This window comes from Stegostoma tigrinum, chromosome 7 (genome assembly GCF_030684315.1).
Source record: "Stegostoma tigrinum isolate sSteTig4 chromosome 7, sSteTig4.hap1, whole genome shotgun sequence".
NCBI lineage: Eukaryota > Metazoa > Chordata > Chondrichthyes > Orectolobiformes > Stegostomatidae > Stegostoma > Stegostoma tigrinum.
Genome location: NC_081360.1, coordinates 87527790 through 87551507, shown reverse-complemented (window position 1 = coordinate 87551507; position 23718 = coordinate 87527790). Strand labels below are relative to the sequence as shown.

The window sequence follows — 23718 nt, the reverse complement described above, 5'->3', positions numbered from 1 at the left end:
TTCCTTTGCCGAGTCTACGATTTCAGCTGAAGACTCAATCTGAAGGAAATGATGTAATGAACAACACACGCAACAACATTCAAATCTGTGCAAAAATTTTTGTCCCTAGGTTACAGGCATTGGAGAAGAAAATTCTAGTTGAGACTGCAGACATGCCATCCATCATGTATGAGATGAGAAATCGGGTAGAGTCGTTTCGGGAGAAACTTGAAGTAAGATAGTTCAATTTTGTGGATGATTAATGTCAAAATCTAAAATCAAGCCAATGCATTTCCTTGCCATATGTTGAGCCTGTGTTTTGATTTTATTATTTCATTTGATTTTATGAAGCACCTCCGTGGGTCTATATTATGTCAAATATTTGACCTGAATAGTGCACCAAGGGTAGGACTAGAGGGTGGCATGGTGGCTCACAGCACCAGGGCCCCAGGTTTGATTCCAGCCTCAGGTTAACTGTGTTGAGAATGCACATTCTCTCCTGTCTGTGTGGGTTTTCTCCAGGTGCTCTGGCTTTCTCCTGTAGTCCAAAGATGTGTAGGTTAGGTGGACTGGCTATGGGAAGTACAGAGTTACACTGATGGGTCTGGACAGAATGCTCTTTGGAGGGTCAGTGTGGCTCAATGGGCTGAATGTCCTGCTTCTGCACTGAAGGGATTAAATGATGGCATTGTTTATTCTCATTCAAGAAGTTATTGCTGTTTCTTACATAATCTGAAAAACATTTTACACTTCAGGAGAAGAATAATCATGAAGATGACGACAACGTGTCTGAATATTACAGTTCAAATGAATTAAATGAATACCTGGACCATCTCCGATACCTCCCTCTCCTTCCTGGACCTTTCCATCTCCATCTCTGGTGACCGCCTCAACACCAACATCTATTTCAAGCCCACCGACTCCCACAGTTACCTGGACTACACTCCCCCTCAGATCTTCCTGCAAGAATGCAATCCCCTAATCCCAATTCCTCTGCCTCCACCACGTCTGCTCCCAAGATGGGGCATTCCACTTCCACACATCCCAGATGTCCTCCTGTTTCAAGGACTGTAACCTCCCCTCTGGTGATCAAAAATGCCCTCAGCCACATCTCTTGCATTTCTGGCACTTCTGCCCTCAAAACCTTTCCCTCCAACAGAAATAAAGAAAGAATCCCCCAGTCCTCATATCTCACAACCAAACTCTGCATCCAGCATTTCATTCTCCTCGCTGTTTCTGCTGCCCACACTGACCCCATGACCAGAGATAATTCCCACCCCACCGCTATCTGCCTGTCTGTGACTCCCTCGTCCGCTCCACACTCCTCACTTCACCCACCACCCTGGCACCTATCCCTGCAACTGCAGTTAATGCTAAACCTACCCCTACACCTGCCCCCTCACCTCCATCCCAGGCCCAAAACAAGCCTAGCATATCAGAAAGGGGCTCACCTGCACATCCGCCAATGTGGTCTGTCACATCCACTGCTCCCCATGTGGCCTCCTCTACATCAGTGAGACCAAGCATAGACTCAGATCATTTTGTAGTTTCTGTACGTGGCAAACTACAATACCTTCCAGTCACCAACCATTTTAACACCCCCCCCCAACTCCCTGGGTGATATATCCGTCCTGGACCTCCTCCAATGTCACAATGACACCACAAACTGCAGAAGCAGCACTTCATATTCCACCTTGTGAGCCTACAGCCCAATGGTCAAAACGTAGTTTCACCAGTTTCAAAATCTCCCCATATCCAGCCTCATCCCATGTCCAACCCTCCCTCTCATCCCCACCTTCATGACCTGACACAACCTGTCCACTTTCTCTCCCACTTTCCACCTCACCCATCCCAGTGACCAACCCCCACCACTCCCTACCTGCGTTCATCTATCACCTTTCCACCTACCTTCCCCAGCCCCACCCCTCCTCTTTCTATTTATTTCCCAGCTCCCTTCCCCCTTCCCATTTCTAAAGGAGGGTTCCAACCTGAAACATTAACTTTCCTGCTCCTCTGATGCTGCCTGGCGTGCTGTCTTCCTCCAGCTCCACACTGTTGTCTCTGACTCCAGCATCTGCAGTTTTGCTATCTCTAAATGAATATTGAAATTTAAATTAATTTAATCAGTCCTTTTTCCAGTTTTAACTGTTGTATTAAGTATGGCAAGAAGTGAACAATAGAATGCAATCTGTAGAACATTACAGTGCAGTACAGGCCCCTCAGCCCTCAATGTTGTGCTGACCTGTGAAACCAATCTAAAGCCCATCTAACCTACATTATTCCATTATCATCCATATATTTATCCAGTGACCATTTAAATGCCCTTAAAGTTGGCAAGTCCACTCCTGTTGCAGGCAGGGCATTCCACACCCTTACTACTCTAAGTAAAGAACCTACCTCTGACATCTGTCCTATATCTATCACCCCTCAATTTAAAGCTATGTCTCCTCATGCAAGCCATCTCCATCTGAGGAGAAAGGCTCTCACTGTCCACCCTAGCTAATCCTCTGCTCATCTTGTATGCCTCTATTAAGTCGCCTTTTAACCTTCTCTCTAACGAGAACAGCCTTAAGTCCCTCAGCCTTTCCTCATAAGACCTTCCCTCCATACCAGGCAACATCTTGGTAAATCACCTCTGCACCCTTTACAAGGCTTCCACATCATTCCTATAATGTGGCAACCAGGACTGCTCGCAATACTCCAAGTGTAGCCACACCAGAGTTTTGTACAGCTGCAACATGGCCTCATGGCTCTGAAATTCAATCCTCTACCAATAAAACCTAACACACCGTAGGCCTTCTTAACAAACCTATCAACCTGGGTGGCAACTTTCAGGGATCCATGCACAAAGACACAGAGATCTCTCTGCTCATCCACACTACCAAGAATCTTACCATTAGCCTAGTACTCTGTATTCCTGTCACTCCTTCCAAAGGAAAATCGCCTCACACTTTTCTGCATTAAACTCCATTTGCCACCTCTCAGCCCAGCTCTGTGTCCCTCTGTAACCTGCAACATCCTTCTGCATTATCTTCAATTCCACTGACTTTAGTGTCATCCTGCAAATTTACTAACCCATACTTCTAGGCCCTCATCCAGGTAATTTATAAGAGTGACAAACAAGCAGTGGCCCCAAAACAGACCCTTGCGGTACACCACCAGTAACTGAACTCCAGTATGAACATTTCCCATCAACCACCACCCTCTGTCTTACAGCTAGCCAAATTCTGATCCAAACCATGAAATCACCCTCAATCCCATGCCTCCGTATTTTCTACAATATTCTACCATGGGGAACCTTATCAAATGCTTTACCGAAATCCATACGCACCACATCAACCACTTTACCCTCATTCACCTGTTTGGTCACCTTCTCAAAGAACTTAAAGGTTTGTGAGGCACAACTTACCCTTCACAAAGCAGTGTTGACTACCCCTAATCAAATTATTCCTTTCTAGATGTTTATAAATCCTATCTCTTATAATCCTTTCCAACACTTTACCCACAACTGAAGTAAGGTTCATTGGTCTATAATTACCAGGGTTGTCTCTGCTCCCCTTTGTGAGCAAGGGGACAGCATTTGCTATCCTCCAGTCATCTGGCACTATTCCTGAAGATAATGACAACATAAAGATCAAAGCTGGAGGCTCTGCAATCTCCTCCCTAGCTTCCCAGAGAATCCTAGGATAAATCCTATCCTGCCCGGGGGACTGATCTATTTTCACACTTTCCAGAATTGCTAACACCTCCACCTTATGAACCTCAATCCCATCTAGTCTAATAGCCCGTATCTCAGTATTCTCCTCAACATTGTCTTTTTCCTGTGTGAATACTGACGAAAAATATTCATTTAGCACCTCTCCTCTCTTCAGACTCCATGTACAACTTCCCACTACTGCCCTTGACTGGCCCTAAACTTACTAGAATCATTCTTTTAGTCCTGACATATCATGAGATCTTGAGGTTTTCCTTGAACCTACCTGCCAAAGACTTCTCATATTGGTACTCCTCTGGTTCAGGTGTAGACCATCCCATTTGTAGAGGACCCACCTACCCCAGAATGAGCCCCAATTACCTAGTTATCTGAATCCTTGCCTCCTGCACCATCCCTGTAGCCATGCATTCAACTGCTCTCTCCCCCTATTCCTCACCTTGCTAGCAAGTGTCATGGGTAACAAACCAGAGATAACAACTGTTTGATCTAGCTTTAAGCTTCCACCCTAGTGCTTTGCATTTCTGCCTTACATCCCCATCCCTTTTCCTACCTATGTCATTGGTGGGAATGTGGACCATGACTTGGGCCTGCTCCCCCTCCCCCTTAAGGACCCCAAAAACATGATCTGAGACATCATGGACCCTGGCATCTGGGAGACTGCATGTCTCTTGTGTCCACAGAAGAAATGCAAGAAAGTTCATGCATTTGAAGTAGATAACTAGAAGTGTTTTTGGTGTATTTGCATCATTACTATAAACACAAAGCACAATAAATCTTTCAAAACAAAACAATTGTGACAACTCCCTGTAGTTCCCGTGGCAATCCCCAATCTTGATTCCAGCTTTGACTCCAGCTCAGCTCTCCCCCTCCCTTCTTAGTGGAATCATAAGATCTCTGCATTCTGAAAGCAGGCCATTCAGCCCATTGAGCCACACCGATCCTCCAAATTGAATCCCACTCCCTGCCCTATAATGGAACCCTGCATTTCCCATTTTCCATACTTTAGCTCAGATGTAGAGTCATCAAGACTGGAAACATCAGCTTGCTGTCTCTCCTGGATGCTTCCTGACCTGTGATTTCTAGCATTTTTTGTTTGCCATGGCTGATCCACAAGGTTTGCACATCCCTAAATGCTTTTGACAATTTAGCATGGTCAATCCACCTAACCTGCACATGTTTGAACTCTGGGAGGGAATCAGAACACTCAGGAAACCCATGTGGGCAAAGTGAGAATGTGTAAACTCCAAAAAGACTTTTGCCTGAGGGTGCTATTGAACCGATTTCCCTGGCACTGTGGGGCAGCCGTGCTAATCATTGTGCCAGTAGAGAATGGGCCTCCTGCCCCTATCCTCAGATGCTAGGGTGTCAATTTTTCCTGTCAAAATAAACCATTATTATGTTTGAAATTTGACATGTGATTTCCAGTGATTACATGTGCAGCTCAATGCAAAATCAGGAAGTGTTCTGAGTTAGCTGCTCCTGCAGAAACTTTGCTATGCTTTGTATCTCATTGAGAGAGTCACCAGTGACATATGAAAGGAGTGAAGATGTGGTAATTAGATAATCTCACCAGATAAAGTTAGGGCTTGTCTGTTGTTATTGCTGGGTAGCTCAGTTGAAACCAATTCCTGGAATTATCACAAAAGTTAAAGATTTTGAAAAGTATGCAGAATTTTGCAAGTTACCTGACCTAAGTTGACTGAAAACACACTAATTTTCTATACTTAATAAGAACAACTATTCATTACAAATAATTAGAATCCAGCTATTGGTAAACAATTATGAACCATCAGCATATAATTCGACTTGCTTTAACTCCCCTATAAACTCCCCCTTTACACAAGAATACACACAGAAACAGACATCATGGGTGGACGGTATGACTGGGTTGGCATTTTAGTGGCTCTTGTTAACAAGATCCACTGAAATGGTCCTTTTGGCTTGCCAGATGTGCTATTCATGGATTCTCTTTCTCGAGATGCTTTCATTTGCTTGTAGAAGGCACAGGGTGGGCTCATTCACACGTAAGAAGTGTTATGCTTTCTGGCTGAGAGCTACAGCTTTCAGAAAATGCTGGAGGGAGAAAGAAAACAACTACCTTCAAGTTTGAGAGAGATAATAGGAATTGCAGATGCTGGAGAATCCGAGATAAAAGGCGTGGAACTAGATGAACACAGCAGGCCAAGCAGCATCTTAGGAGCAGGAAAGCTGACGTTTCGGGCCTAGACCCTTCATCAGAAATGGGGGTGGGGAGAGGGTTCTGAAATAAAAAGGGAGAGAGGGGGAGGCAGATCGAAGATGGAGAAGCTCTCCAGAGGTCATACAGCTTCTACGTCATTCTCACCTCCAAACTGTTCAGCTATCTGGAGCTTAGCACTTTTATTATTAAAACTGGTCACTAGTACACAGACCAATCTGCTTCTTGTTGCCAACTGAGGCTCCATTTGTATGCACCCCTTGGCTCCAGTTCATCTATAAACTAGGCTTCCAACTACTGCCTGACCAAACAGCTATGTAAACAGCACTTACAATGAATGTCTGCTGACTTGCTTTTAAAAATGCAGCAATCTTTCAACAATCCTTTTTTCAGAAAAAAATTGCTCTTTTCCCATCTCACTCCAATCAAAAGTACAGAAAAATAAAAGACCTTTACACCATAGTAATGTAAGTAAACATTTAACAGTATAATGAGTCTGCAATAAGTTAAACAGCCTCAAGCACAAAGCATTACATCTGACGTGTGGAAATTCATTTCTTCAGATTTTAATAGTTGCTGGAAACTTAAGAATTAAAAACAGTCACATTTTTGAACTACCGTTCTTTAATAGGCCATTCAGTCCTTTGATCCTGCTGTACATTCAACAAGCTCAATAACTCCATCTAGGTGACCACCTCTAACTCGAGTCCTTTGTCTGTTGAGAATCTATTTAATTTAACCTTGAATAAATTGAATGACCCAGCCTCCCACAGTATGCTGAGGAAGAATTCTACAGATTAACAACCATTCGACTAAAAATTTCTCCATATTACCACCTTAAAAAGGAGACCTTTTATACTTAAGCTCTGTCCCCCACAAGAGGAATCTGTTTTTCAGTATTTACCCTGTCAAGTCCCCTCTGTATCTTGTGTATTTCAGTAAGATCAGATCTTATGTTTCTAAAATCTCATGGATAGAGGCCCAACATGGTCAAACTTTCTTCATAAGATAAGCCTTTTAATGCAGGAATGAGCTGCATGAATATTCGCCAAATTGCTTCTGATATAATTATATTCTTTCAAATCTGCACAGTATTCTAGATGTGGTCTTACCAAAGCCCTGTACAGCTGCAGGGCCCTATATTCCTCTCCTCTTGTAGTTACGAACAGATTTAATTTATCTTCTAAATAACTTGCTGTACCTGCATAATTTCCATTCTACTTCAGTAGATGATTTTACATTGAATGAATCATTCTAATTTTAACTTTCTGGTTCATACTCTGCACAATTAGGAATCCACCAACCTCATTGGCTCAGGAGATATACAGTTGCTTGTCCTGTTTCTGCCAGAAGACCAGAAGACATAGGAGCAGAATTAGGCCATTCAGCCTGTCAGCTCCAATATTCAATATATTTCTTAACCACATTCTCTTGTTTCTCAGTCACACAGGCTCCTGACCCTTGTCTAGGACTCCACGTTGAAATGGCTTTCTAATTATGGCATATTCTAGGGCTATAGCCCTAAGGTGGTCTGTGGGCAAGTGGAATTGTGATGAATGGCTAACATTGTTGTTCTCTACTAGATGCAAATACGTGCTCTTTCCTACAACCTTATTAAAACTCTTTAATGTTCACAGAGTGTCGAACACCTCAGCTGGCTAGGGCTATTTAAAGATCTGACAGAGGGAATGAATAAACCTTCACCCTTCTATCACAAATGTTCATTGAGAAAAACAAAAGAAGAGTGCCAGCAAGTAATGGAAAATTACCTGCAGATGAGGTAACAGATTGAGAGGAAACTCACTGTGGTGATGCTTTGCACCAACTAAACCGTTTTCTGCATTTCTTCTTATTCTTTCAGGGGTGTGGACTATGCTCATTGGGCAATCATTTTGCATCCCTAATTACCCTTGAAGTTAGTAGTGAGATGTTTTCTTGATGCAATCTGTTTGGTCCATCATGGGAAAAATGAGCAGAACATGCAGGTGTAAATGAGGAAAGAAAAGAGGCAAAGAGAATGAGAAAAGATTGGCAGCTCACGGAATCCAAAAAGCTTCTAAAAACACAGAAATAGGAAGAAGGGAAGAACGAGGAGGAGTGAGCCCAGCCAGGGAAGGAGACCCACACCTGGAGTAACTCATACTAAATGAATACTGCCATCTGCTTTTACCAAGGAAGAAGGTTGTGACAGAATCATAGTAAGGATGTCAAAGACATGGGCAAAAATTGGACAAAAAGATAAATTAATAAGGGTTGTATACATAAGCCACTGGGACCAAGTGTAATGATTGGAGAATCCTGAGGAAGTTATTTGGAAATCTCTATTCCTTGCAGGTAACAATGGTAGTGCCAAGGGACCAGATAATTGTGAATACGACACCCTTGTTCAACAGAGAGGATAAGCCAAGCAAATACAGGACACTAGGTGACGGGGAAATGTTCAGAGATTCTGGAACAAATACTAAGTCACTCAGAAGTATTAGTAATATTTCAGAAAAGTCAGCATGAATGTTTTTCTAAATGCAATTTGTGTTTAACTAACTTGATTAAGATTTTTGGTGATGTAACACAAAAGGTTGATGAAGCTAATACATTTGTTGTGGATTTGTGGATGTCCAAAGAGTGCCAAATGTCTGCAAAATAGTAACCAAAGGAATACCATCAGTGAAACCTTCTCAACCTTGAATGACTTGGGCAGTGATGAGTCATTTGGGAGAACATGGTGAGATCGGTAAAATGTCGATGCTGAGAAAAAGGTCTGATTTTCCACACAAGGTTTTAATAGGAGATGAGAATCTCGTTGGTGAGCAGAAAGGGGTGTATTCACATACATTAACATCTTACTCTAATTATTCTTACCTCACTTATATGCATGACACTACTTTCCTAGTTAGCAGAGGGAAATTACATGCAACAATTCCTGATATGAAAATCTGAGCAGCACCTGGCATTTCCAGCTTGCTGTTTGTCTTCTGGTTCTGCGTATTGACTGCCTTAGACAAGCTGGTGGAGTAGGTAGAAGTCTGGCCAATCACACTTAATATTGGGAGATAAGGTGATGCATTATGGTAGAAAGAATGAGAAAATATCAACTGAAGAATACAATTCAAAAGAAGGTACAAGAATAGAGAGGTTTGGGAATATGACTATAAATCATTAAAGGTGGAAGGGCAGATTGAGACATTGCAAGATCCTGAGCTGTATAAATAGAAATACAGAATGCAAAAGCAATGATTGATTTTAAAACTATATAAAGTTAGTTTTTTGGTCTCATCTGGATTATTGTGTCCAACTCTCACAGCACACTTTTGGAAGAATGTAAAGGCAGTAAGGAGAGTTAGAAAGAGATTTAAGAGACTGGTTCCAGGAAAATCCAGTTATTTGGATAGGATAGAGAAGCTGGAGTTATTCTCCTTTGAAAAGAAATGTTTGATAAAAGATTTGATAGAGATGTTTAAAATCCTAAAGTGTCTGAGAGAGCTGATTGAGAGGACTAGTCCCAATTGGCTGAAACTTTGAGAACCACAGAACATTGATATGAGGATGACAAAAAAACCAAAGACAACTTAAGGATTTTTTTGAAATGCAGTGAACACTTGTTATTGAGATGCACTTCTTCAGTGAATAATGGAGGCAAATTCAATTGTGGGTTTCAGTAGGAAATTGACTGATTTGCTGTTGCAGAGATCTGGCACAAACACGAGAGTTTGAATGACCTCCTTCTGTATATTAACCATTACTAAACAGTGATGGTGCTGGCAAAAATAAATTTTAGTTTTGATGCACTGTTGGCATGTGATGTCCCACAGTCCAAAGGTGCACAGGTTAAGTAGATTTGCCATACTAAGTTGCGCATAGTGTCCAGGGATGTGCAGGCTAGGGAATGCAGGGTTACAGGGATAGAGCAGAGTGTGGGTCTGAGTGAGATGCTTTTGGGAGGAGCAGTCTAGACTCAATGAGTTGAATGGCCTGCGTCTACACTGTAGGGATTAGGGATTCTATGATTCTGTGAAATCTTCAAACCTGTTCACAAGCAGTGGAGGGGTGCAGAGGAGATTTACAAGGATGTTGCCTGGAGCAGTTTCACTACAAAGAGGCTGGATAGGTTCAGGTGTTTTTTTTTTTAAGAAGAGCATAGAAGGCTGCCCTGTTTGAAGTGTACAAGGCTGTGGACAGCATGGACAAGGTGAATAGAAAGCTGCTATTCCCCTTCATTGAAGAGTCAGTAACAAAGGAGGCATCATTGTAAGGTGATGGTCAGGAAGTTTAGAGGGATTTTAAGGAATGTATTTTTCCACCCAGGGTGTAGTGGGAATCTGGAATACACTGCCTGGGAGGATAGAGGGAAAACTCCCAACCTTTAAAAAGTACTTGAGTGAACACCTGAAATGTCATAACATCCAAGGCTATGTGCCAAGTGCTAAGTAGCTAGGTAATGGGTTTCTTTTGTCAGTGCAGACTCAATGGGCCAAAGTGCCTCTTCTGTATCACATGGCTGTATGATTACAACTCAGTGAATTAGCTGGAAGAATGGTTCAGAAGCCAAACTCGGCAGCAACCAACATTAAAGTTCCATCAACACCAAACAGCAAAATTCTGGAGGAGGATTTTGGCCGGGCTAGGCTCTCTCCTGAATAGTACCATGAGACTTTATGCTCACCTGAAAAGGTGACTGGGTTTAATGTCTCATTGAAGAGACGGCCTCTGACACTGCAACTTTTGCTCAGTGTTGTACTGAAGTGTACATGAATTATAAAGTAACCGAAACAAATGTTGAAGTTATTCTGCATTACGATAAATGAAATCTTTCGTTCTAGGCTGTAGAAGGTATCTTAGCTGCTGTAGGTATAGTGACTTTTATTTGGGTCAGATTGACAACTCAGTCAGAGGTTTGCTCAGCGTGTGCTCTGGAAGGAAGCAGCAAATTTGGCCAAATCTATAAACCTTGAGTAGAACAAATCACTTTCTCCTTGGCCAAGAGAATTTGATCACCTTATCTCCTAAAACAGGAATAGAACTTAAATAGAAATAGAGGCTTGATTAGAAATGAGTAGCCAGCTAAACATTGCTTTGCTGGAAACAAAGAAACCAGTTGTTAATTAGAGAGACATCATTGCTGTCAATAGAGTAAATGGGATCTCTTAAATATTGCTAATCCTTCTTCTCTGCAGCAGTCTGGAGGTCACAGAAGAAGTTAGACAGTATCTGAAGACACCAACCTTCGATAACTGGTATGCAAATCTTGGGCTCTTCCCTGAGCAAGTTTTTAATCAATATCCACTAATCGCAGTCATTTTTGAAAAACCTATTCGGATATGTTATGATGTGCCTCTGTAATAGATGGGACTAGAATTCAAGTTTGTCTGGCTTGAAGGTAGGGACACCACTGTACAACAAGAGCCACAATTACTTGTGTATTTGAACTGAATGATAAACATGGGCTCAAATATTTGTCTAGTCGGAATCCTATTAATATTTCCGAATTAATATTTGACAGGCTTGGCTGGTATGAGTGCTCTGGGATGTAATTGGGATAATCCTCTCAGACACTGAATTATGAATTAATCCTACGTATCAGTCAATTTTGGGTAGTATGTATACTAACTGCTTTTTGGTAATGCTTATAATTTGATACGAAGGCAGTAACTATATTCTATGGCTGTTATTAATCTTACAGCCTGGATTCCATTGCACATTGACAGCAGGGAATGTGTAGACTGTCAGTGTGCATTGTGACTCTTCATTGGCACTAACAAATCTCTAGATTGGTGTAGAAGCACCATTCCAAATGCATCAGTGTATATTGCAAAACTTACCCTTTCATATTTTCAAGCATTTAGTTAAGTGGACTTTCTTATAACAGATCACCAGGTACCAAGGAGCAATATGGAGGTAGGGGAACATCAAACTAAGAACACGATTAGCCTATTTTTTCCTTTGAGCTTGCTCTACCAAGTGGCTCTCACATGAAATTAAACAGATGTTTATGATCAGTTTGAGAATGTTGGGCTGATAGTCCCACCTTGAATCCATCTATTCAATTTTTTCAAAGATTTTGTTGATCACCTGTGACGAGACTCAAGTTCATGACTTGTAGCACTCATCTGGTCTGTTCAGACAAGATGGGCAGCACAGTGGCTCAGTGGTTAGAACTGCTGCCTCAGTGCCAGGGAACTTGGTTTGATTCCACTCTCAAGCGAGTGTGTGGAGTTTGCATATCCTCCCCATGTCTGCGTGGGTTTTCTCTGGGTGCTCCAGTTTCCTCCTGCAGTCAAAGATGGCCATGCAAAATTACCTTTAGTGCTCAGCGATGTGTAGATTAGGGGGATGGGTCTGGACAGGATGCAATGACGATTGGTGTGGACTTGTTGGGCTGAAGGGCCTGTTTCCACACTGTAGGGATTCTATGATAACCACCTTGGCACTACCACTGAGTAGATCTGGGAGTCAATTGAAATGTAACAATTTGTTCACTTGGCATACTTTGCAACCTTTGACGATTAGATGTACTGTCATCAGAAAGTCCCAAACAGCCCAGGCCCATCCACAGGAAATAATCTAAATCAGAAGAGATAACAAAGTGTGGAGCTGGATGAACACAGCAGGCTAAGCAGCATCTTAGGAGCACAAAAGCTGACATTTCGGGTCTAGACCATTCATTCAGCAGAAAAGGGTGATGGGGAGGATGTTCTGGAAAAAGGATAGGGAGAGAGGGGGAGGTGGAGCAAAGATGGATAGAGGAGAAGATAGGTGGACAGGAGTGTATGGGTGGGGAGGTGGGGAGGGGATAGGTCAGTCTGAGGAGGACGGACAGGTCAAGGAAGCGGGATGAGGTTAGTAGGTGGGAAATGGAGGTGCAGCTGGAGGTGGGAGGAGGGATAGGAGAGGGGAAGAACAGATTAGGGAGATAGGAACGAGCTGGGCTGGTTTTGAGATGCAGTGGCTGGGGGTGGGGGGGTGGGGGGGTGGGGGTAGCGGAGGGGAGATTTAGAAGCTTCTGAAGTCCACACTGATACCATTGGACTGCAGGGTTCCCAAGCGGAATATGAGTTGCTGTTCCTGTAACCTTCAGGTGGCATCATTATGGCACTGCAGGAGGCCCAGGAGTGATATGTCGTCTAAGGAATGGGAGGGGCAGGTGAAATGGTTCGCAACTGGGAGGTGTAGTTGTTTATTGCGAACTGAGTGGAGGTGTTCTGCAAAGTGGCTCCCAAGCCTCCGTTTGGTTTCCCCAATGTAGAGGAAGCCAAACCGGGTACAGTGGATACAGTATACCACATTGGCAGATGAACATCTGCTTGATGTGGAAAGTCATCTTGGGGCCTGGGATAGGGGTCAGGGAGGAGGTGTGGGGGCAGGTGTAGCACTTCCTGCGATTGCAGGGGAAAGTGTTGGTGTGGTGGGGTTCGAGGAGTGTGGGGAGCGGAAAAGGGAGTCCCGGAGAGAGTGGTCCCTCTGGAAGGCAGCCAAGGGTGGGGATGGAAAAATGTCTTTAGTGGTGGGGTTGGATTGTAGATGGAGCAAGTGTCGGAGGATGATGCGTTGTATCTGGAGGTTGGTGAGGCGGTATGTGAGAACAAGGGGGATTCTCTTTTGGCAGTTATTGCAGGACCAGGGTGAGGGATGAGGTGTGGGAAATGCAGGAGACTCGGTCAAGGGAGTTCTTGACCAGTTGCGGGGGGGAAGTTGCGGTCCTTGAAGAACAAAGACAGCTGGGATGTGTGGGAGTGGAATGCCTCATTCTGGGAGCAGATGCGAAGGAATTGTGAATTCACAATAAACAACTGCACCTCCAGTCGTGAACTATTTCAACTCCCCCTCCCGTTCTTTAGACAACATGTCCGTCCTGGGCCTCCTGCAATGCCACAATGATGCCACCCGAAGGTTGCAGGAACAGCAACTCATTCTGCTTGGGAACCCTGCAGCCCAATGGTATCAATGTGGACTTCAGAAGCTTCAAAATCTCCCCTTCCCCCACTGCATCCCAAAACTAGCCCAGCTTGCCCCTACCTCCCTAACCTGTTCTTCCTCTCACTATCCCCTCCTCCCACCTCAAGCCACACCTCCATTTCCTACCTACTAACCTCATCCTGCCCCCTTGACCTGTCCATCTTGCCCAGATGGACTAACCTCTCCCTACCTCCCCACCTATCTTCTCCTCTATCCATCTTCAGTCCACCACCCCCTCTCCCTATTTATTTCAGAACCATTCCTCCATGCCTCTTTTCTGATGAAGGGTTGAGGCCCAAAACATCAGCTTTTGTGCTCCTAAGATGCTGCTTGTTCATCCAGCTTCACACTTTTATCTTGGATTCTCCAGCATCAGCAGTTCCTAAATCAGGAGAGAGGTTGGACTTCTCAGGTTCAAACTTTCTTGTCATCAGGTAAGAGTCACAGGAAGGGAGCTGTAGAAGATGAGGGCAGAGTATTCAGAGGTAACAGTAGATAGTTGGTTTCAGTGACCATCCCCTTTCCTTCAATCAAGATTTTTCTTTTATTCATTCACAAAATGCCAGTGTCACTAACTGGTCAGCATTTATTATCCATTCCCAGTTGCCCAGAGGGCAGTTCAGAGTCAACCACATTAGTGTGGGTCTGGAGTCACTTATAGGCCTGACCAGGTAAGGAGGGCAGTTTCCTTCCCTAAAGGGCATGAGTGAACCAGATGGGTTTTCCTGACAATCAGCAACAGTCTCATCATTATTTGGCTCTATTTACAGACTGTTACTAAATTCAAATGCCACCATCTGCTATGGCAGGTTGCAGACCCAGGACCCCAGATGTTACTTGGGTTTCTGGATTAATAGTCTAACAATAATGTTAATCAACCATCACCTACCTGAAATAACTGTGCAGAGGCTGGTATCCTGTCACCAAGACATCATTTATTTACATGCACACAGTATTCTGGCCATGGCCAGCCAGATTAGAGTCAGTCCCCCTGAACTGAGGGGATTCTGAGCTCCTGGTTATATTGATCAGACAGGGCTTTCCTGATTGGCTCAGGTTAACAACCCCCAATAAACAACCGCGTAGTCAATGAGTTCAACCTGGTTCCAATCACTACGCTACCCCGATAACTTATAGCTTGGCATTGCAGTCCTTGGGCCTGATGTGGCGGTCTTTCAGCCCAGCGTGGCAGACTCTCGGCCCAGTGTGGGAGACTCTTGGCCCGGCTTGGCATTGTCTCAGTGGCCCAGCCTGGTAGTCCCTCAACTGGAAATGGTGGTCTTTGAGTGGTATGTGGTGGTCTCTCGGCCCACTGCTGGCCTTAGTGTGGATTTCCAGTCTTGCGGTGACTCCTCGAAGTGTGGTCCCACTGTGGGTAAGCATTTAAGAAAGACTACAATGTTTGAACTTTCAGATTTATTTATTTATTTTCACTTAAAACTAAGAAGGTCTGCAATGTGTAACTTTTAACTACATTTTGTATGTTTTATGCTATACTATAATTACTGCATTGTTTAACTTTTAACTTTGTCTTTCTTTTTACCTTGTTCTTAAGATTCTGTACCGAGTACATGTACCTAAGGCAGCACCTTGTGTGACGAAATTATACACTTTTCACTGTACTCCTGTACTGTTCCACTTGAATACATATGACAATAAAATCACAATCAAACTAACTAAGTGGCTCCGCCTCAGAAATCTGTAGGAGAACCTGAATGGTTTTGTCTAATGGCCTTCAGGATACATGGGAAAGCTGTGCACTCTCATTTAATCCCTGAGCCATTTCCGAGCCCAATAACAAGCCGAAATGACATCCTGCAGTGATCAAAAGGCTTTCCCAGTGGGCCCTATCCAGCCTCCTACATAACTGTGAGAGGTTTCCCACCTGCTAAGAGACTGACATTTATGAGGCCCTGTCCCCATGTTTCCTCCTCTGGGGAGCTGCGTGAAATCCAGCCCACTTTTGCCATCTATGGCCCTTCCTAACTTCTCCTTCCTATCCACATTCCTAAGTCTTTGTATCATTTGCAAAGTACAATTCGCTTTTCCTTCAATTAAGACGTGATGAAGAGCTGTATATATATATCCTCACTGCAGAGAACATTACTTGCCATGTCCTGAGAATGGGAGAACAAACCACATGACAAGTGTCCCACACCACCCTCCTAACCAACTGTTAACCCACGATTTCCCTCAATGGAGTGAACATTTAACACTTTAACATTCCCCGAGGCTTCACACAGATTGTCTGTGTCCCTAACAGGCTGTGCTCTTTCCCTGAATTTTCTCTTCCCCTTTGATGTACCTGTAGAATATCTTGGGATTCTCCATAATATTGGCTGCCAGTATTTTCTCTCGTAAATGCTTTCATGACTTCCCCCCTGCACATCCTGTGTTCCTCTAGGCCCTCTGTTGTTTTTAATATTCCAATTTTGAACAGGCACTTTCCTCAGAGACTCTGGACCAAACTTGGCCATTTGTGAACTTTATTAGCTTTGTATCCCTATTCAGACATATGTCTATCACTGAAATTAGTAAAGAGAGGAAAGCAGAGTCCTTGTGAGGAATGCAGAACAACAGAGGAACAAAGAGAATGGGTTTGTACATAATTGGATGACTCTTCCAAAGATCAAATCTCCTTCTGTATTGTGTGATTCTTAAATAGATGTGAACTAAGAGTAATATGCAAGAAGGAAGAAGACTTTTTTTTCATGATGTCTGGGAAACACCATGGTGATGCATAATTAATTATTATTGAGAATGCAAATACATCTATCAGCTGGGCTCACAGTTTATTTTCATGGCTTTGCTTACTAGTTATCTGTACCATGGTTAATTATGCCTGTTTTTTCAATGTTATCAAATTGGATGAAAGCAATTATATCTCATTATCATTCATATTACTGCTCCAAAGCAATGGCTACAATGAACATGTAATCTGAACTGAAATTAAATTCTAGGCAGCACCAGTTTTTGACAATGAACTATTGCAATTGTAAAACAATCAAAGACTTGTGTAGGAGTCCTTTTTTTCACAATTATGAGACCTGCAACATAGAGGGCATGGGTAATCATATGGATTTAAGAGTCACTCTTTTTTTAGATTCCCTACAGTGTGGAAACAGGCCCTTCGGCCCAACAAGTCCACACCACCCCGTGAAGCATCCCACCCAGACCCATCCCCCTATAACCCACACACCCCTGAACATTACAGGCAATTTAGCATGGCCGATCCACCTAACCTACACATCTTTGGACTGTGGGAGGAAACTGGAGCACCCGGAGGAAACCCACGCAGACACGGGGAGAATGTGCAAACTCCACACAGGCAGTCGCCCGAGGCTGGAATCGAACCTGGGTCCCTGGCGCTGTGAGACTGCAGCGCTAACCACTGAGCCACCATGCCGCCCCTTGGAAAGCTCTTTGCCAACAGTAGCCTTTTTGAAGTTAATAACAAAAAAACCCAAAGTCTTACAATGCCAGACAATGTTAATAATTGTGAATAAATTTGTCTGAGGTCTTCCTGTTGAAGGTAAATGGAGGTCCATTTAGTTATTGGACACTCCCAGTGCCTCCATATATGTAGATATTAGTTTGTATGTGTAAGAGAGGTCTTTGGGTTTTTTTTGAATAGAGTCAAAATCCAGTGTTTTGTTTATTTACTTATTATGCAACAGTACAGAACCAAACTGCTTTTGTGACAAAGTATATATGTAGAAATTTTTTATAAATAAAGTTTATTTTTGAAATTAAATTTTCAAAGTGAATGCCAACTTTGAAATAACAAGGTGTAGAGCTGGATGAACAGAGCAGGCCAGCAGCATCACAGAAGCAGGAAAGCTGACGCTTTGAGCCTAGACCCTTCTTCCTAACTTTGAAGTCCATCTGGAGATGCAAAGAGAGCTTTCCTGATACGTCATCCTTCTCTTATCATTGTTTTCCAATCTTTCACTCCCTATCTTGTCTGTGTTTGATAAATACTACGACTGAACCATTGCTCCTGTGAAGAAAATTATTTATTTTTTTAAACATTAATGTTCCATTATTGGGGGAGAAATCTGCCTACACATACGTGTCTAGATCTGTCAACTGCTTACCCCCAGGGCAAGGCTGTTATAATTCCGACAAGCTATAATAGATTTTATTTTTTTGGGCGTGAGCCTCAACTTGAACAAGTAGTCTCAGATTGATAGTTGAATGCAAATTCACCCAAAATGGTTCTTTGTTTCGACACCGGTGCTTATTTTGTGCTAACCTCATGGCTCCTTTCACACCAGGCAATGGGAAGATGCAGAGATCATGGTGCTCCTTCAGCTGATGTACATAGACCTGGATTTCATGAGCAAATTCAACATTGAAATGGAAGTCCTGCAACAATTTCTTTTCGAGGTGTATCGCCATTATAACAACATTCCCTTCCATAACTTCAAGCATTGCTTCTGTGTCACCCAGATGGTAAGATAATTACTGGTGCTAAGGGCAAAAATTCAATCTTACTTGGTGGTAGGGCACTGATAATATTGGGTGCAATGCTGGTTTGGAACTCACCCTTTTTCGTACTTCATTGAAGTCAATGTGCAATACTGGGTGGGTTGTAAAATCTGTGTCCTGCCTGATCCTGTGGATTTCCCACATGGTAAATCAGATGAATATGATCTCCCAGGCTCCAAAATGGAGATATGTTTGCTTTGTTATTTTCATTTTTGCTCCATTTCTTTTTTGAATTTAATTGCAATTTGCTTCTTTTGCACAACTCTGGAAATCAATAAAATTGTTATTTTATCTCTTGAAGGGGCTGACACACGTTTGGGTTATAGTTCAACAGACAGCAGTAGACCTTTGACATCCGACCCAATAATCCGTTTCACATGAGTGAGACTGAGCAGTGAGAACCAAAAAGCTGTCCAACTACAGAGGTCTTTACAGCCAGGACTGATGTTGATTCCGTCTATACATTCAGACACTATTCAGCCAGATAGTTTCATGATCCCTCTAATTCAGGAGCAGTGAAGTTAATTGTAAATTGTGGAGGTTAGATCAAATGAAACACACCTCTGTAGTCTGGAGTCTTTCATTTCTGTGTTACTCAGTTCCACAATGCCAATGATCTGGAGAATTGTGGATGATTTCTGACCAATCTTGGTGTAATCTCAATGTGATTGAATGAAATAGTGTGAAATATTGCAGAATTTTAAAAGTGAGTTGTGATCTTCCCTATTTTTCGCTTGCATATCCATTGACTTTTATACCGTTGAAAGCCAAACCACTCACAAAGCTGGGGCTATCCTCCTCCAAGATCTGAAGGCGAGCTTATGTATTTGGATGTGCCCATCACATTGCCCCTAGTTACCTGCATGGCTTCCAATTGTTTGTTGGTCACAATTCTTGTTTACCAAGGAGAGAACAAAACAATCAATCTAACTGGATAAAAGATGCATGGAATCAGTTAGTTAAAGAATTGTTCAGTGCCTTACAATTCTATTCTTGTTTGTGATTCTGAGTGATGTCATGTTCTCGACACAAATCAATTGCAGTAAATTATACAGTGCTATTGCGTTGATTTACAGAAGGTCTAATTTCTGGACTAATGAAAATGATGTTGCATGGAAAATTGAAGATAACTTCATCTTCCCTAAACCGATTTAATGTTCCAGTGGCACTCCTAGCAGAAGTTCTAAGCCAATGAGGTTATTAAATGATGTCTCAATAATTGTCATTCTTTTAAAAAGGCCCCGAATGTCTCTACTTTAATAGGTTATAAAATCTAAATTGATTGAATGACTTCCCATTGGTCATCAGTGTGCTATCACCTGATAAATATGCTGAGGTTCTAACCAATCCTTTGAAGCTCCTTTTAGATTAATACCAGGGCCAATGACTCCACTAATTTTAAAATGATCAACTGGGCAATGGGGTGAAGGTGGTGTGGTTGAAATCTAGATGGCTATGAGATCAAATCCCATCGTAGCAGCTGGTGGAATTGAAATTAAATGAATAAATCTGCAATATAAAACTACTCTTAGTAATGGACACCACAGAATCCTTCCTAATTGTGGTAAGAACCAAACTGGTTCTTTAAGAGGACGAAAGCTGCCACTCTTACCACATCTAGATTCCATGTGACAGCCACAGTGCTATGGTTTATTGTTAACTGCCCTCTGAAATGATCAAGCAAGCCATCTGTTTCAAGGGCTGTTGCCGATAGGTGAAATACCCACACCTCATGAAAGAATAATGGGAGATAACAATTAGATTGGGCCAAATGGAAAAATCACATTCATTAGAAGTATCAGGAAAAGATGTGTTATATCTTGGAATTGCATTGTGAGCTTGATAGGAAATTACATTCTGGGGATTAATAATTACATATTAATATCAGATACTATGTAATTATCAGTAGTGACTAATTTTAAGAGCATTATGAACAAAAGATCAGTGCAGATCATATTTAAATGTGTAAGCTTTTTGTATGTAATGCATTCAATTGCATTTATGAATCCCTTAGTAATAAATAATAGGTCAAAAATCGCCTGGACACAACTGCAAATTATTTCCCAAGAATCTTCTGCAGCTTTACTGATAGAGTTTTCAATGAAGTCTCAGTTTTTGTGCCCATTCTGCACTGGATGATCAGTTCAGCTAGAATGGCATTTAGGGACATAGTGTTGCAGTTGGTCTTCATGCCAGTGGGTTAGGTAGGCAAAACCTGCCAGGCTTCTCCCACCAGAGTATCAGTCAGTAAATGCCACTGGAGCCGCAGGTATGTCGATGTTACATAAGAATAGTATCAGCCTATCTATAAGGGCCTCTACCCAAGTGAAGACATGGAACCACACCACAAAAAAAGGCCAGTTTGTTCATTAATTCCCTCTCTTTTGATGACCAGTGCAATAACTCCCATTCCCTTGATCTTTCCCCATAACCTTTCGTCTCTTTTTATCTCTCACTTGACCAGTTCCCTTTTGAGTTTACTCTTGAATCTGTATGTACCATTCTTTCAGATTATTATTCAAATCCTAATTACTCACAGCATGAAAATAATTTTCTTTATCATGTCTCTGATTCAAAGGTCAAGTCCCTCAACTCTATATCCTTTGGCAATTGAAGCTTCAGCCAATTGGAAGGGTCACCGGGCCCAAAACGTTAACTCTGTTTTCTCCTCCACAGATACTGCCAGACCTGCTGAGCTTTTCCAGCAACTTCGTTTTTGTTCCTTCAGCCAATTGAAACAGTTTCTTTTTATTTACCCTATCCATTTTTAAAATACGGTGCGGGAGCTGTGGTTTATGAAGGAGGTGGAATCTCTGATCAAGAGGAAGAAGAAGAAGGCTTACGTTAGGATGAGATGTGAAGGCTCAGTTAGGGCACTTGAGGGCTACGAGGTAGCCCGGAAAGACCTAAAGAGAGAGCTCAGAAGAGCCAGGAACATGAGAAGTTGTTGGCGGATAGGATCAGGGTAAACCCTAAGGCTTTCTGTAGGTATTTAAGTAATAAAAGAATGACGAAAGTAAGATTAGGCCCAATCAAGGATAGTAGTGGTAAGTTGTGTGTGGAGTCAGATGAGATAGGGGAAGCGCTAAATGAATATTTTTCAACAGTATTCACTGTAGAAAACGACAATGTTGTCGAGGAGAATACTGAGATACAGGCTACTCGACTAGGTGGGATTGAGGTTCACAAGGAAGAGGTATTAGAATTCCTTCAGAACGTGAAGATAGGTAAGTCCCCTGGGCCGGATGGGATTTATCCTCGGATCCTCTGGGAAGCCATGGAGGAGATTGCCGAGCCTTTGGTATTGATCTTTAACTCGTCATTGTCTACAGGAATAGTGCCAGATGACTGGAGGGTAGCAAATGTGGTTCCCCTGTTCAAGAAGGGGAGTAGAGACAACCCTGGTAATTATAGACCAGTGAGCCTTACCTCAGTTGTTGGTAAAGTGTTGGAAAAGGTTATAAGGGATAGGATTTATAATCATCTAGAAAAGAATGAATTGATCAGGGATAGTCAGCACGGTTTTGTGAAGGGAAGGTCGTGCCTCACAAACCTTATTGAGTTCTTTGAGAAGGTGACCAAACAGGTAGATGAGAGTAAACCGGTTGATGGGGTGTATATGGATTTCAGCAAGGCGTTCGATAAGGTTCCCCACAATAGGCTATTGTTCAAAATGTGGAGGAATGGAATTCGAGATATAGCAGTTTGGATCAGAAATTGGCTTGCTGAAAGAAGACAGAGGGTGGTAGTTGATGGGATATGTTCATCCTGGAGACCAGTTACTAGCGGTGTACCGCAAGGGTCGGTGTTGGGTCCACTGCTGTTTGTCATTTTTATAAATGACCTGGATGAGGGCGTAGAAGGATGGGTTCGTAAATTTGCAGACGACACTAAGGTCGGTGGAGTTGTGGATAGTGACGAAGGATGCTGTAGGTTGCAGAGAGACATAGATAAGCTGCAGAGCTGGGCTGAGAGGTGGCAAATGGAATTTAATGCAGACAAGTGTGAGGTGATGCACTTTGGTAGGAGTAACCAGAAGGCAAAGTACAGGGCTAATGTTAAGATTCTTAGTAGTGTAGATGAGCAGAGAGATCTCTGTGTCCATGTACACAGATCCTTGAAAGTTGCCACCCAGGTTGACAGGGCTGTTAAGAAGGCAAACAGTGTTTTAGCTTTTATTAATAGAGGGATCGAGTTCCGGAACCAAGAGGTTATGGTGAAGCTGTACAAAACTCTGGTGCGACCGCACTTGGAGTATTGTGTACAGTTCTGGTCACCGCATTATAAGAAGGATGTGGAAGCTTTGGAAAGGGTGCAGAGGAGATTTGCTAGGATGTTGCCTGGTGTGGAGGGAAGGTCTTATGAGGAAAGGCTGAGGGACTTGAGGCTGTTTTCATTAGAGAGAAGAAGGTTGAGAGGTGACTTAATTGAAACATATAAAATAATGAGAGGGTTAGATAGGGTGGATAGGGAGAGCCTTTTTCCTAGGATGGTGGCGGCGAGCACGAGGGGGCATAGCTTTAAATTGAGGGGTGAAAGATATAGGACAGATGTCAGAGGTAGTTTCTTTACTCAGAGAGTAGTGAGGGAATGGAACGCTTTGCCTGTAATGGTAGTAGATTCGCCAACTTTAGGTACATTTAAGTCGTCGTTGGACAGGCATATGGACGTACATGGAATAGTGTAGGTTAGATGGGCTTGAGATTGGTATGACCGGTCGGCACAACATCGAGGGCCGAAGGGCCTGTACTGTGCTGTAATGTTCTATGTTCTATGTTCTATGTTGTATCTTCTCCAGTAGCTTCCCTACCACTGACGTCAGGCTCACTGGTCGATAATTACCTGGATTATCCCTGCTACACTTCTTACACAAGGGGACAATATTAGCAAGTCTCCAGTCCTCCAGGACCTCACCCGTGTCTAAGGATGCTGCAAAGATATCTGTTAAGGCCCCGGCTATTTTCTCTCTCGCTTCCCTCATAACCTGGGATAGATCCCATCCGGACCAGGGGACTTGTCCACCTTAATGTCTTTTAGGATACCCAACACTTCCTCCTTCCTTATGTCAACTTGACCTAGAGTAATCAAGCATCTATCCCTAACTTCAACATCCATCATGCCCCTCTCCTTGGTGAATGCCGATGCAAAGTACTCATTAAGAATGTCACCGATTTTCTCTGACTCAGAGCATAACTTTCCTTCTTTGTCCTTAAGTTGGCAAATCCTTTCTCTAGTTACCCTCTTGCTCTCTATATATGAATATATATCGTGGAGGCAGCATACGTACTTAGTGAGGTGAACAGCAGAGCAGAGAATTTTGTGAGAAATGCTGCCAGGTCTCACGAATAGAAACGCTCCATGGAACACTCTTTAACTGAAATGTCAC

At 42.8% G+C, this 23718-nt stretch overlaps 1 protein-coding gene across 1 annotated transcript in view; it reads left to right on the top strand.

Moving 5' to 3' along the window:
• si:dkey-219c10.4 (high affinity cGMP-specific 3',5'-cyclic phosphodiesterase 9A) overlaps positions 1-23718 on the top strand; it is a 100175-nt gene that overhangs the window by 47723 nt on the left and 28734 nt on the right. Inside the window, exons 4-7 of the mRNA XM_048535131.2 lie at positions 110-212; positions 7529-7671; positions 11063-11122; positions 18119-18296. Coding sequence (XP_048391088.1) covers positions 110-212; positions 7529-7671; positions 11063-11122; positions 18119-18296 — 484 coding nt within the window. The remainder of the gene's footprint in view (positions 1-109; positions 213-7528; positions 7672-11062; positions 11123-18118; positions 18297-23718) is intronic.